Source organism: Lolium rigidum, chromosome 7 (genome assembly GCF_022539505.1).
Source record: "Lolium rigidum isolate FL_2022 chromosome 7, APGP_CSIRO_Lrig_0.1, whole genome shotgun sequence".
NCBI classification, from domain to species: Eukaryota; Viridiplantae; Streptophyta; class Magnoliopsida; order Poales; family Poaceae; genus Lolium; species Lolium rigidum.
The window spans coordinates 57,843,342-57,859,727 of NC_061514.1; the positions used below are offsets into that span (position 1 = coordinate 57,843,342).

The 16,386-nt window shown below is 44.8% G+C and overlaps 1 protein-coding gene across 1 annotated transcript; it reads left to right on the plus strand.

The window, feature by feature from the left end:
- The first annotated feature begins 3,422 nt into the window (after positions 1-3,422).
- On the plus strand, positions 3,423-7,884 carry LOC124671403 (probable WRKY transcription factor 14). The gene is made up of 3 exons (XM_047207776.1): positions 3,423-4,566; positions 5,261-5,401; positions 6,768-7,884. The coding sequence occupies exons 1-3, from the start codon at positions 3,950-3,952 to the stop codon at positions 7,477-7,479; spliced, it is 1,470 nt and encodes a 489-aa protein (XP_047063732.1). The 5' UTR covers positions 3,423-3,949; the 3' UTR covers positions 7,480-7,884.
- The last annotated feature ends 8,502 nt before the right edge of the window (positions 7,885-16,386 follow it).

Consider the following 16,386-nt stretch of genomic DNA (forward strand, 5'->3'; position numbering starts at 1 on the left):
ATGAGCACAGTAGCAAGTTTTCCCTCAGTAAGAAACCAAGGTTTAATCGACCAGTAGAAGAAAGACGTGATTTCTGAAGGTGTTGCTAGCTGACTAGTGAGAGGGCGCACTACCGGTGTCAATAACAACGTGGAACCTGCACACAACAAAACCAAAATACTTTAACCCAACTTGGCTGAAGTGAGGTTTTCAATCTCACCGGTATTGCTTAACACAAAGGATTAAATGTATCGACTGTAAGGAGATGTTTGCAGTAATTAAAGAGAACAGAGCTTGCAATAAGTAAATAGAGCAGGATTGCATTGGATGAATTTATCAGTGTAAAGAAAATGACCGGGGTCCACACTTCACTAGAGGTGTCTCTCCATAAACATAAATAACATGATGGGTGAACAAATTACAGTTGGGCAATTGACAGAATATCGACCATACATGACAAGATGATTACTATGAGATTCGTTTGGGTATTACAACATAATACATAGACCGTAATCCAACTACGTCTATGACTAATAATCCCGCCTTCCGGTTATCTTCCGAACCTTTGCAAGTATTAAGTTGCAAGAAGCAGACATCGTATTAAGCAATATGTGTAAAGTAAAAAATACAAGGAACTGCAAACTAGTGCAAGTTTCACCTCTCACATGAACTAGCATATCATACAACCTAGGCATTACCATCAGGTCTATCTAGGATCGGTGACACATGCACAACTTATAAAACTAGTATCAAATCTGTTAATGCTCACAAAACTTCATCAAAATACATATACAAAACTAACAACTAGCATGGTATCTAACACATGCTTACAGAACATCATCAAAGTACATAAGAAAAATTAACAACTACGTGTAGTATCAGATCTAGAGATATGCACATCTAAGAGCATCTCCAGTCGCGTCCCCCAAACCGTCCCCCAAAGCGATTTGGGGCGCGCCGGACAAAAAAAGCGTTCCAGCCGCGTCCCCCAAAGCCCATTTTTGTCCGGCGCGGCCCGATACGGTGTCCGGCGCCCCGAGCCCGTCCCCGTCCCACAGGGGACGCACCGGGGACGCCGGACACAACGAAAAGCGAGGCGGGGAGTGGCGGGGCCGACGCGTCAGCGGCACGGAAGGCTAAAACCCCGTCGCCTACCTTTGGTCAAGCGACGTTAATGGCGTCCCTGTTTTCCCAGGCGACGCAGGGACGCGTCTCGTCGTGCATGGCCGCGTGGCCGTCCGCGCCGGAGTTATTGCGTGCAACCACCCGCTGCCGCCGCTGTTTTAAGACGCCCTCCAGTTATCGCCGCTCATCATAATCCTTCTCGTCGCCGCCGCCTCCCCTTCCCGGATCCTCTCCTCGCCGCTCAAAAAATGTCGTCCTCCCGCAAGATCGCCGCGGCGAGCGGCTCCGGCCGCGGCAGCCTCACCGTGGCGGAGGCGTGGGCGGCCGTACCACGCCCGGTATCCGGTCCCGCCGGACGTGCGGGCTGCCAAGCGGCGGCGGGCTGGAAGATGGCCGTGAACAGCATTGGCATCCCGCCGCCGCCGAAGCCAGACACGCAGCAATGGCGGGACGCCATCAAGGCCCGTCGGGCTCAACTCACCGCCGAGGAGCGGGCGGATCCGACATGGGCGGCCAAGGACAACGACGACTGGTGGACGACGTACTTCAAGGCCAAGTACGACGTCGAGATGCACAGCACCGACGGGCTCATCGGCGGGCCCAACAGCTGGAACGGGGAAGGCCGCGCCCTGTTCGGGGCGTTCCGGGCGCACCCTCGAGAACGTCATCCGCGGCCTCCGCAACGGCGCTCCGCGGGCCGGAGATGCCGTCGTCGCCGCCGCCGTCTCCTCAATGGCAGCCGAGGAGGACGACGTACTCGTCCTCCTCGCACTCTTCTTCCTCGGGGCCGGCGCGATCGCCGCCGTCGTCGTCGTACCGGTCGGCGCCGTATACCGTTCCCAAACGGGAGGTCAAGGAGGAGCCGGCGACGCCCGTCAACACGAGGCGTGGCGGTAGCGGCAGCAAGGGAGGCGCGGCGGCGCCCTCCTCATCCCGAAGCCGGAGGTGAAGGAGGAGCCGGAGGAAGCGTCGCAGGCGGCGCTGCTGGCGGAGTACGAGCGGCAGCAGCGGCTCATCGCCAGCAGCGACGACCCCGAGGACTGCCCGGGCTGCGGGCGGCGTTCTTGGCGTCCATGGACGACAAGGACGCCCGGAGGGGCGACCTGGACGCGGCGATCGCCATGTCCATCCGCGACTCCGGCAAGCCGCTGGTGGACCTCACCGACGACGGCGAGGCAGGACCAAGCGGCTTGGTGAAGGACGAGCCCGTGGACGAGCCCGTCGACGAGCGCGTCAAGCGAGGAGGTCGTCACCGACGAGATGTACAACTTCCGGCGGTACTACGACGCCTCCGGCCGCCGCAAGTGGTTCTAGATTAGGTTTAGTTTTAAAGTTAGTCAAATTTCGTTCGAATCTATGTAAGTTTGGACGAATCTAATCGAATCTAGTCAAGTTTAAAATTTGCGAAATTTTGTTTGGGGGACGCGACTGGGGAGCGACGTCCCCCAAACGCGGCACGAACGAAACACGTCCCCCAAACGCTCAATCCGGCGCGGTTTGGGGGACGGTTTGGGGGACGCGACTGGAGATGCTCTAACAACTACCATTAGACATAGAACATCCTCATGAATCAAAGCTATAAATTGAAGGGGTTTAGGTTCCTTACACAAGCCATCAAAGGCTCAGAAGATGACACAATAAACAGCGTGAAGAAGAGGATGAACAAGGTTAGCTTCCCTATAACAAGCTCTACTACGACGTGCTTTGCCCGAATCTGATGATGGAGAAGTGAGGATGACGGCGCGGCTTAGACCCGCTCCAATGCTTCTAGTCGTCGCTATGTGGTCAAAAACTTGCTTATAACTTTTATTACTTTTGGTGCTCTTTGTCGATGATTAAATAGATGGATGAAAAAAAATAATGCTTCGCATGCACTGTAGAGTACGTGCCGACTAGTCTCAGCGAGCCGGTCGGTCTCTTGATCGGTCAGCCAAGACGACAAGGGTACGACGACGCAGCACTGGGCATCCGGCGCCCCCCAGTCGAGCTTTCACCGTGCATGCATGCATGCATCCCGCCCTGGTTTTTTACCGCGCGACAAGCACCCGCCGCGGCCATGCCGCCTTGCGTACGGGGCTCGCACACCACGCTCCGGAGAAAGTCAGCGTCCATCCATCTATCCATCCGTCGCGTTTCCGTGTGTGCAGCCACACAAGCACACATCGTCTCCAATCCAAGAGAAAAGAATGAGAAAAATAATCCAAATCCCCGTCGCTCTCTCCCTCCCTGTACCCCCTGATCTCCTCTGCCTGCTCTCACATACTTCTTTATTGTCCTCTTTGGAAGCCAACTCAAGTTACCCATCCGTTTCTAGCTCCCCTCTCACTGCTACTACGTGCTATCGATCTCCATCATTCCCTCTCTCTCTTCCCCCTTGCTGCTGCTAGCTACGGAGTACCTTGCTTGGTGTAAAGAAAAGATGGTTCCCCTTTCCGCCGTGGCTGCTAGCTAGCTAACTAGCAAACCCATCCTCTCTCACATCACATCCTGCTTCCCCTCCACCCTACCTCCTTTTCTGCAGCCCCCGCCCAAATAAACAACCTTCCTTGCTTGCTTTCTTGCCTGATTGATATATTGCTAGCTCTCCATTCTCCTAGCTAGCGAACTGGCAGATCGACCCAGCCTGCGTCTGTCTTCAACGACATGTACCCGAGTAGCTAGATGATTGCTACATCAGCCGGCGTTCCTTTTCTTGCTGTGAATTGATTGTGGAAGCAAGGGAATTATTGAGCGGTTGGCGAACCTCTCCTGCTTGCTTGCTTGTGCCGAGCATCCACTATAGAGAAAGAGAGATCGGCCGGAGGAAGAGGTAGAGAACCCTAGCTAGCGAGGAAGCCTCGCCGCGATGTGCGACTACTTCCTCCAGCGGATGGAGGGCGACCAGGCCGGCGGAGGTGGGGACCTCACTGACATCGTGCGGGCCGGCGGCGCGATGCCGGGCAACAGCGACGGCGACCTCCCTTCCACGGCCGCCGAGTGGCAGCTGCAGCCCGCCGGCCAGCCGATGCTGTTCCCGCCCCCGCCGTCGTCGACGGACGGCGCCGATGTCTTCGGTGACCCTTTCGCGGGGCTCGGTGACCCCTTCAGCAGCGACTACTCGTCCGGCGCCGCCAACTTCCTCGACGGCATACCGGATGCCATGGCCAAGGTCGGCTTCGACGGCGGCATGAGCGCCTGCGGAGGAGGCCGAGGCGGCGAACAGATGTTGGACATGGGCAGGAAGCCGCTCTTGCCGAGGGGGATGCAGCAGATGATGCCGGGGAGTATCGGTGGCGGGATGGGACCGAGGCTCATGCCGTCGCCGCTGTCGCCGATAGCGATACGCCCGTACCCGGCCATGACCACTGGCGACATGATGAAGCTCGGCATCACGGCTGGGCAGGCGGCCGGGTGCGCCATCGACGCCGCCGTCGCCGGCATGCAGATGTCGTCGCCGCGCAACAGCGGCGGGATCAAGCGCAGGTTGGACCCGCGCGCCCGGCAACACATACATCACTATCGGTTAATTAGATCTGAACCGATCCAAGCTAGAATTCCTCGACGCATTGCATGCATACTTCTCGGATAGCTTGTTCGCCAATGATTTCTACGGGAAAAGTTCAACGACTTCTCCCCTTCTCTTTCCTTTCTTCTACACTTCAATTCGCTGTTTTCCTTTCCGTGTTCTTCACTTCACCGTGAAGAGAGAGGCGAGGAAGTTCCGAGGATTCCTCGGGATTCGTGACCAGAAATTAATCGGTAAGACTGTGAGTATTGCCTGGAGCTCGAAATTTTAGGCGCAATAGTCTTCGTAGCCACATGGTGATCGTGTGATCGGCGCGAATATTTCTGAATTGGCAAAACGATGCCTCTTGCTATACTATCGAGGTCATGTCATGTGCATCTACACCTAGGCAGGTTTCTTTCCGGCCGGAAAGTTTGCCTTTTTGAAACCCTAAGCTGTTTGCACTAGTACGTTTCAACTTTTTTCGAGGTTATGAGGTTATACGTTTCAAACTTTAGTTGCAACATTTCCAGGAAACAAATTTACTATTTTGTTGCAACATCTCGCGAGTACTTACATAATTACATTTGGTACTGTGAAATAGTTACGATCTTTCACGTTTGTGATTGTTTTCGCTGCTTAATATTACTTGCCTATGATCAATGTGTATAGGAAAAACCAGGCGAGGAAGGTGGTCTGCATCCCGGCGCCGACAACGGCGGGATCAAGACCAACTGGGGAGGTAGTTCCTTCTGATCTCTGGGCATGGAGAAAGTACGGCCAGAAGCCCATTAAGGGCTCTCCTCACCCAAGGTATGTTGACATGCATAAGTTACAAATTCTCTTCCCATCCAAACGAAATTGTTTAGTTTGTGTTGGATTGTTTGGTGCTTCTATTGCACTACCAAGTACCAAGTTGTCAGCATCTGGAAAGAAGTCATTAGCATACATTGAAATCTGTGTGCTTAAATGAAGATGAAGCTTCTGAGGTGATAAGACTAAATAATTCTTGGTTTCATGGTCTTGCATTATAAAATGTTTCAACTCCATATTGTGCACGATCGATGCATGAACTCCCGCGCTGAAATTAAATCAGTGAGAAATAAATGGTGCCTATGTAGTTAGCTAGCTACGAATTTAAGTTCACCAACATATTAGCTCCTTCCTCTTAAAATGTCATTTTTTGGGGTACACATTAGGGGTGTTATAATTTGGTAAATTATGAACCAAGATGGGTCCGATGATTAAATAGGGTATACAAAGATTCACTAATTCCTTGTTTCAATTATCAAAGAATGATGTATGCACAAGAGTTTGAACAAATTGACAGTTTTAGGCACAATGTGCCTCATCACAAACTAGATTGAGTTTAAACTGATGGTTGAGTGCATAGACCGATGCAAAGTCCCTGATTTCCTTCCCTTTTTAAACGAAGATTGAGTTCAGTACTAAGAGCAGTGCATATGATACATTAGTTTTTTAAAGCAACCATAAAATTTAAATTAAAAGCCTCAAGGATGCAGTAGGGAAAACCCCTAGATTATTTGTTTTGAAATAATAAGAACCTAAATGTGTGTTCCTAGGGAGTTGAACCTAGGTGACTGGATTGTACATCCACTTTCCTAAAAGCCTTGATTTACTTATGAAAGCATGACATTTGAGTTATATATTTTTTATTTGCCGCACATATATAAGCATCTCTCGAAACAACATTAGACCGAAATTCAACTTATTTGCACATAAGCACATCTTGGAACAACATTAGACCGGAAATTCAGCTTATTTGCTCAGAGGCACATCTCGGAACAACATTAGGCCGAAAATTCAGCATAGCAATATATATAGGTCCTTCTTTGGGATAAAGATCAAATAATTTTACTTCCATTACTTGTAGCTTTGGTACCAATATTTCTAATTAAATGTCCATTTTTGGCCATTGGACTTTGGTACACATCATTTTCTCTAACTTTGTTGGCCAAACTAAGGACTACCCAAAGTTGTCTTACTATATTTTTGGACGAAAGCTTACTAAATTTTGTCTTATATCAAAATAAGCACAAAATTAAGGAGGCCTAATGTGATCAGTACGTGCATGTACTGAACATGAGGTACATGCATGGAGATGGAGGCCGATTAAATCTAACATATGTTCTTGTTGATTGCAATGAATGATACACAGAGGGTACTACAGATGCAGCAGCTCGAAAGGGTGCTCGGCACGGAAGCAGGTCGAGCGCAGCCGGACTGACCCCAACATGCTCGTCATCACCTATACCTCCGAGCACAACCACCCATGGCCGACCCAGCGCAACGCGCTCGCCGGCTCAACCCGGTCTCATCACGGCAAGAACGGCAGCGGCGGCGGGGGCAGCGGCTCAGGTTCCAAGAGCTCGCAGAATGTTAAGCAACCACAGCCAAATAATGTCAAGGAAGAGAGAAAGGATCATCAGACAGCGACGACGACTAGCACAGTCACTACCACAACCAGTACATCTCCTATGATCGTGAAGGAGGAGACCATGACATTGGCCCGTTCATCGGATCAGTCGTTGGTGAGAGACCAGAGATCCGTGGACACGGCGGCCGGAGTACAGCAGGTAGACCACAGTGAGCTCATGGACCATGTGTTCACCGAGAGCTACAGGCCGATGATGGCGGAGTCCGGCCAACACGAGGACTTCTTCGCTGATTTTGCCGACCTCACCGAGCTGGAGTCGGATCCCATGAGCCTCATCTTCTCCAAGGAATACATGGAGGCCAGGCCAAGCGGTAATGGCCATCATGTCCAGGAGAAGGCAGCTGTGGCCAAGGAGTTGGATCCGTTCGACATGCTAGATTGGTCCACTACTTCTACAGCAGGGAGCACGTCTGAGCTAGGGAAGAGAAGCTAAATTAATCTGTGCTTTGATCGGCGCAATGCGCAGAAGCAGGGTTTACGCATACGGTTACACACGCACACTACTTGATCTCCAGCTAAATAACCTTGAAGATTAACTACCACAAGGAAAGCAAGGAAGAAAGATGAGAGTTTTTTTCACATTTTTAATTTTCTTTTGTTTGTTCTCGGTTTCTTCTTATTATTGTTTGTGACAGATCGAGATTGATTTTTTTTGTTGAAGGTCTAGGATATGAACCTTGTTTTCTTAGGTTTGTCGCAGCTTGTACTCATGCATGCGATGAGGATCGTCTATCTCTCGATACTACTATCCTCTTGCATCGATATGTATGTGTGTTTCTAGCGGGATTATGGTTATCTAACAGAATATTTAATGATGTTCCAAGTGTTGGGAGAAGAGGATAGATGTGTGTATGTGGGTCGTGATTGTGATAGATGGAAGAGCAGGAGCCCACGTCCTGGAAGCGGATGTGACACAAAAGAAAACTGGGGTATGCAGCTAGCATTGCAACGGAGGTGCCCTTTTGGTGTGTATGGCAGACCTCAAGTAAAAACAACTCTCTCCCTCTCTCTCTCTAGCTCAGTTGGCAGAATAGTGCATGTCTCACACCGGTGAGAATCTGAATCAATATAGGGGAGGGAACACTAGCTGGCCTCTTGCTTGCAAGAGGAGAGCATATGTTGGATTCGCTGGACGGTACATATTTTTGTCTCTGCGCTGCGCCAAAGAAAAGTACTGCATTTACTTCCTGTGTTCACCTGAATTCCTGATGTGTACATCAGTATATATATGTTATGTATATATATTGGTCCAGCTAGCTCATCACGGGCGCACGTACTCGAGCAGTCGTGCGTATGCATACGTTTATACCTTTCAGTTCATGTGATATGATACTAACTACTGACGTAGGAGAATAGATATATAAACAAGCTGCAAGCCCTAGCTGCCTCTTACATCATCATACGTGTCCTGTGAAGTACATATATATGCATACACATGCAGGGAGTATGTGTGCACTTCAGTACAAGGTGCATGTACAACATATGTAGCATATATCTAGCCAGCTTTTATTTGCCCCACATGATTTATACCATTCCAGATCCATCTATAGTGCTGCACAAGTATGTAGGGTCGACACTAGTTTTGAATACGCACCCTGCTCATCAGCTCATTCTTGTTTCCCAGTTGCTCTCTCAATGCATTGTGTGTAGAAAGCGAAGAAAGACCAGTGCATGACTGTATCATCTGTATTGGTGAGCATGTGGCATGTTTCTTGAAATACCCGAGTGCATTCCTCTGCTTTCATCAACGGGCAGCTTTTGGATAAACAAGTTAGTGCAAGCAACTAGATATGCGTAACATAGCTGAGGTCTCAGGTAAAGATACGAGTCAGCTAATTGAAATATTAAAATTTTAAATCTACTCTACGACTCTACGTACAATTTACTTTGTAACTAGATTTCCATGTCGACAAAACTAGTTTCAAAATCTAAAAAACAATTGGGTCATTTTGGCTGGCATAGAAATATTTGTAACCTTAAAATTAGAGCCAGATTCAAAATTAATTCTAAATATGGTCATTAAAATATTCAGTTTTCTGAATTAATTTGTGAAATCCCCAGATTTGCAAATTTCTACCTTAGTTCCAAACGTATAAACCTTGTGCATAAGTATATACATGAGTTTCTTAAAAAAAACAAGGGGAGATAATAAAAAGGCTAAATTTAGAGGATTTTTTTTGGACTATATGGGTAAGCTTTACAAATATAAAATAAAAGTTAAGAAAAATAACACCAAAAAATTCTTATAAATAGGAATAAGTAACAAGATGTAAAATTAAAAAATAGTCAAATGAACCAAAAGGTATGTACAATTAAAAACCACCATAAATAGATCCCGGTACTCCTGCCGCCGAAGAATATGCCACAAACGGAATCAATGGTAGATAAACTACAATTAAGATTAGTTTTTCTGTTAACACCATGTAATTACTACATATATCCATAGTGACATTTATTGCCTCTGGCGCACATGGATGGCTTTTTCCATGTGCGGTGTGGAACATCGCTTATGGCGCTGAAAATCGACGGTCTACTCGTAGTCCCTGCAGGCCCCTTAGCGGAAACATCACACAGAGAAAGCAAAAACATATCATCACCAAATTATCGCAAACAATTTCTAAAGATATATCTGATACGCGCATTTTGCATCTCATTATTGCTACATATTGTATAGTTTTCATTGATATATGCCATCATACACCATTATTTATGCATTTTTAGTTGATTTACGGGGCTTTTCTACAAAGTCCCTCTCATTGATATTTAATTCCTCTTTTTTGTTTTTAATTATTTCAGGGCTTTCTAGACACCAAGATATCGAGGAAAAAATATCTGATCAGTCTTTCACCCGGAGAAGGACCGTGAGCGAAAGAAGCACGCGAGGGAGGCCACGAAGGCCAAACGGCACCAGGTGGCGCACCCTACATGTCTGGGCGTGCCACCCAGGTCCGTTTGCACCTTGGGCATCGTCTCAGGCCCCCTTTTGTACCAGAGCCTCCGTTTCACCTAAAAACCCAAGCCATATTTTTTTCGAGATTTATTGAGGCGGCGGCGAAGGCGATAGTCCTCTCCTACTAGGGCGGATCCTGCCGCACCGGTGCCTCCGACATAGGGGAAATCGACGCCATCGTCATCACCTCTCCTCCTTGGATTGGGGGAGGCATCTCCATCAACATCTCCACCAACACCATCATCACCACCATCTCCATCTACGAGATCGACGTCACCGCCCTCATAGTTTGTGTTGAATTGAATCCCGAATATTGTTTTTAGTGCTATTGCATGTTTGTGATTGGTACTTCGTCATTATTTGGTAGGGAGATTATATATTCATATTGTGTTGTAATCATTATGCCTCTGGTTCATATCATGTTTGACACTTGTGCGTAATTCCCCACGTTCCTAAGGGCATAGGATGATCTGACTATGATTATATACGATGTGCAATGAGTATTTGGTCAAATTTTCTATATTTTATGTTGTTCTATGATGGTTTTGTATGAACGTCGACTGCATATTACTTCACCTATATGGGCTCATAGGGATGGACTTTAATGTAATGAATGTGTGTTGGAAGAGACGGACTGACGAAAACCGTTTTGCAATACTATGAGTTGCATTAGCGGGGTTTATGTCGGGGACCAATGATATTATTGCTATGGTGGGACATTTATGTCCTAATGATTCTTATACTTGCTCATGAAAATGGTTCTAGGACCCATCATGAGGGGTGCACTTGCTCATATGTATGGTTGCACTTAATTTAGGTTCTGCACTTAACTTAATAAAACTTGAAAAAATATTTATCATGTTGTGTAGAACTAAGATGCTAGTAAATTCATGCCGCCCTTGGGAACTTTTGTCTCATATAAGCACAGACACTTGAGCTTGTCCTCTTGCTTCATAGAGGATTGAGATTTTCTCTCATTGAGAGCTTTTACTTATTTGCTATTTATTTTCTGCACTTTATTTTTATTGCAAACTCTACACCCAAAATACCAAAACTGCTACTTTACTATTATCGTTTTCTTGTCGATTCTGCTAACCAGTACCTTCAGCTTCTCGTGAGTTTGACAACATTTTTTATTGAAAAGTACTACAACCGATCTTCTACAATTGGGAGCCATCAAGACACTTTTCTGGCGCTGTCACTGGAGAGCGTAGCGCTATTGGTAAGTGAATGGTAAGAAAGCTTTTACTCTTTTTGTTATTTACTATCTATCTCGTCATGGGTATGTCTAGCCGTGAAGATATTTGATTAATTTTATATAACTATGCTTATGCTCAATCTGTTAAAGATAATGAAGAGAAACCATCTGAACCTAAGGTGGCGTTTCAAATTCCTATTGCTATTTCCTAGAAAGCTATAAAACTAACCTTCACAGGGGATATAAGTCAAACTGCTATGGGAAATTTGCATGCCATTGAAAATCTATGCTCTTTATTTAAATTGGCTGGTGTTCCTCATGATGATGTGAAGAGGAAATTAGTATATCTATCTATTGTTGGTAATGCTCGTATATGGTTTGGATCTTTGGAAGTTTAATGGCGTCTTGATTGAGAATTATTGAGGAAAGCTTTCTATACCAAGTTCTATACTCCTAAAGAAGCTTATGATGATCGTTGTCATATTTATATTTTTGGCCTCATGTTGGAGAAAGTATTGCTCAAGCTTGGGGGGGGGGGGGCTTAATGATCTTATCCGTAAGAATCCTTGTCATGGTATTCCCGATAGTGTTATATTGATAAACTTCTATGTGAGGCTGCCCCAACATCATAGGGATTTTATGGATAATTCATGTGAAGGGAGTTTCACTAATAGAACTCAACAAGAATAAAGGAATTTATTGGATATTATTGCTAATAATGCTGCTGCATGGGATCTTGATAAAGGTAACCAACCTCGTTTCGAATTTGAATTTGCATGTGTAGAGAATTTCTCTACTACTGTATTGTTTGAAGAATTAAAGCATAGGTTTGGTATTGATCCTCGTATATTACTAGAAGTTTCTAAATCTTTTGCTAACCATTTGAATGTTCCTAAGAAAGGATTTAAAGTTTATACTGAACCTTTTAAGGATTCATCATATATTGCTAAAGTTGAGAAACTAGTTCAACAAGCTTCCTTTGTTATTATAGAAGAATATGTGGAATGTCCTCCATATCCAAGCAGGGTGAAGGAAAATTTACTCACCACTATCGCAAATAACAGTGCTAGAAGATGTCATGAACTATTATGAAGCGTCAAATTTCGGCCATCAAAGAATTAATTGGAGAAACTCCTTTTGATGTTTATTTATGCGAAGATTCCACTAATGTAATTCAAGGTAATACTACTAGAGTTGGTAAACCTATTATATATTGTGCTATTGGAACTTCATGCTATCATGGTGTTTGTGATATTGGATCAAGTATAAGTGTGATACCATATTCTATATATCTTGAAATCAAGTATGATATTTATCCCATACATATGGAGGGAACATGTATATCTATCCAACTTGCTAATAAAGATGTTATTTATCCTCTTGGTATGGTGAGAGATATTGAAGTATTAGTAGGAAAGATAAAGTATCCCGCTGATTTTATTGTTCTTGGTTGTTCTCAAGATGAATTTTGTCCTATCATATTTGGTAGAACTTTCTTGCATATTGTTGGTGCTGAAATTAGTCTACCTAAATAGAAAGTTGTCATTAAATATGCTGAAGAAAGGTTAGAGTTTAATTTTTCCAAGTTTACTGATAAACATCTAGAAAGAGATAAGTTTCAAAAAGATATTGTGGAAACTCTTACTTCAGTGGTAGTCGCTTCATCGACGCGGTGGAATGATTGCATATTCCACTTGATAATCTTGGAGTGTTACCATGATGGCGTGTAAGACACACGTCCGTTGGGAACCCCAAGAGGAAGGTGTGATGCGCACAGCAGCAAGTTTTCCCTCAGTAAGAAACCAAGGTTATCGAACCAGTAGGAGTCAAGGAACACGTGAAGGTTGTTGGTGGCGGAGTTTAGTGCGGCACAACACCAGGGATTCCGGCGCCAACGTGGAACCTGCACAACACAATCAAAGTACTTTGCCCCAACGTAATAGTGAGGTTGTCAATCTCACCGGCTTGCTGTAAACAAAGGATTAAACGTATTGTGTGGAAGATGATGATTGCTTGCGAAGAACAGTAACGAACAAGTATTGCAGTAGATTATATTTCAGATGTAAGAATTGGACCAGGGTCCACAGTTCACTAGTGGTGTCTCTCCCATAAGATAAACAGATGTTGGGTGAACAAATTACAGTTGGGCAATTGACAAATAAAGAAGGCATAACAATGCACATACATATATCATGATGAGTACTATGAGATTTAATCGGGGCATTACGACAAAGTACATAGACCGCTATCCGACATGCATCTATGCCTAAAAAGTCCACCTTCGAGGTTATCATCCGCCCCTCCGGTATTAAGTTGCAAACAATAGACAATTGCATTAAGTATGGTGCGTAATGTAATCAACACAAATATCCTTAGACAAAGCATCGATGTTTTATCCCTAGTGGCAACAACACATCCACAACCTTAGAACTTTCTGTCATTGTCCCAGATTTAATGGAGGCATGAACCCACTATCGAGCATAAATACTCCCTCTTGGAGTCACAAGTATCAACTTGGCCGAGCCTCTACTAGCAACGGAGAGCATGCAAGAACATAAACAACATATATGATAGATTGATAATCAACTTGACATAGTATTCAATATTCATCGGATCCCAACAAACACAACATGTAGCATTACAAATAGATGATCTTGATCATGATAGGCAGCTCACAAGATCTAACATGATAGCACAATGAGGAGAAGACAACCATCTAGCTACTGCTATGGACCCATAGTCCGGGGGTGGACTACTCACACATCGATCCGGAGGCGATCATGACGATGAAGAGACCTCCGGGAGATGATTCCCCTCTCCGGCGGGGTGCCGGAGGCGATCTCCTGAATCTCCCGAGATGGGATTGGCGGCGGCGGCGTCTGCGGAAGGTTTTCCGTATCGTGGCTCTCGGTACTGGGGTATTCGCGACGAAGGCTTTAAGTAGGCGGAAGGGCAGGTCAGGAGGCGTCACGGGGGCCCCACACGCTAGGGCCGCGCGGGCCCCCTCTAGGTCGCGCCGCCCTAGTGTGGCGGCGCCCCGTGGCCCCACTTCGTATCTCCTCCGGTCTTCTGGGGGGCTTCGTGGAAAAATAATCCCCTGGGCGTTGATTTCGTCCAATTCCGAGAATATTTCCTTACTAGGATTTCTGAAACCAAAAACAGCGAGAAAACGACAAGCGGCTCTTCGGCATCTCGTCAATAGGTTAGTGCCGGAAAATGCATAATAATGACATTTAATGTGTATAAAACATGTGAGTATCATCATAAAAGTAGCATGGAACATAAGAAATTATAGATACGTTTGGGACGTATCAAGAATCCCCAAGCTTAGTTCCTACTCGCCCTCGAGTAGGTAAACGATAACAAAGATAATTTCTGAAGTGACATGCTATCATAATCTTGACCATACTATTGTAAAGCATATGAGATGAATGCAGCGATTCGAAGCAATGGTGAAGATAATGAGTAAACAAATGAATCATATAGCAAAGACTTTTCATGAATAATACTTTCAAGACAAGCATCAATAAGACTTGCATAAGAGTTACTCATAAAGCAATAGATTCAAAGTAAAGGCATTGAAGCAACACAAAGTAAGATATAAGTTTCAGCGGTTGCTTTTAACTTCAACATATATATTTCATGGATAATTTTCAACACAAAGTAATATAACAAGTGCAATAAGTAAACATGTAAGAATCAATGCACACAGTTGATACAAGTGTTTGCTTCTAAGATAGAAAGAATAGGTAAACTGACTCAACAATAAAGTAGAAGATTAGCCCTTCGCGAGGAGGAAGCATGGATTACTATATTTGTGCTAGAGCTTTTCATTTTGAAAACAAGAAACAATTTTGTCAACGGTAGTAATAAAGCATATGTGTTATGTATAAAACATCCTATAAGTTGCAAGCCTCATGCATAGTATACCAATAGTGCTCGCACCTTGTCCTAATTAGCTTGGATTAACATGGATTATCATTGCATAGCATATGTTTCAACCAAGTGTCACAAAGGGGTACCTCTATGCCGCTTGTACAAAGGTCTAAGGAGAAAGTTCGCATTGGATTTCTCGCTTTTGATTATTCTCAACTTAGACATCCATACCGGGACAACATAGACAACGAGATAATGGACTCCTCTTTAATGCATAAGCATTCAACAACGATTAAAATTCTCATAAGAGATTGAGGATTAATTGTCCAAACTGAAACTTCCACCATGAATCATGGCTTTAGTTAGCGGCCCAATGTTCTTTTCTAACAATATGCATACTCAAACCATATGATCATGAAAATCGCCCTTACTTCAGACAAGACGAACATGCATAGAAACTCACATGATATTCAACAAAGGTAAAATAGTTGATGGCGTCCCCAGAAACATGGTTACCGCTCAACAAGCAACTTATTAAGAAATAAGACACATAAGTACATATTCTTCACCACAATAGTTTTTAGGCTATTTTTCCCATGAGCTATATATTACAAAGACAAAGGAATAGAAATTTTAAAGGTAGCACTCAAGTAATTTGCTTTGGAATGGCGGAGAAATACCATGTAGTAGGTAGGTATGGTGGACACAAATGGCATGGTTATTGGCTCAAGGATTTGGATGCACGAGAAGAATTCCTCTCAATACAAGGCTAGGCTAGCAAGGTTGTTTGAAGCAAATTCAAGTATAAAACGGTGTAGTAAGACTCACATATGAACATATTGTAAGCATTATAAGACTTTATATCGTCTCCTTGTTGTTCAAACACCTTAACCAGAAAATATCTAGACTCTAGAGACCAATCATGCAAACCAAATTTTAACAAGCTCTATGTAGTTCTTCATTAATGGGTACAAAGTACATGATGGAAGAGCTTAAACAAGATCTATATGAGCACAACAATTGCCAAGTATCTCATTATTCAAGACATTATACCATTTACCACATGCGGCATTTTCCGTTTCCAACCATATAACAATGAATGAAGTAGTTCAACCTTCGCAATGAACATTAAGAATAAAGCTAAGAACATATGTGTTCATACGAAACAGCGGAGCGTGTCTCTCTCCCAAACAAAGAATGCTAGGATCCGATTTTATTCAAACAAAAAAAAAACAGACTCTCCAAGTAAAGCACATAAGATGTGACGGAATAAAAATATAGTTTCACTAGAGGAACCTGATAATGTTGTCGATGAA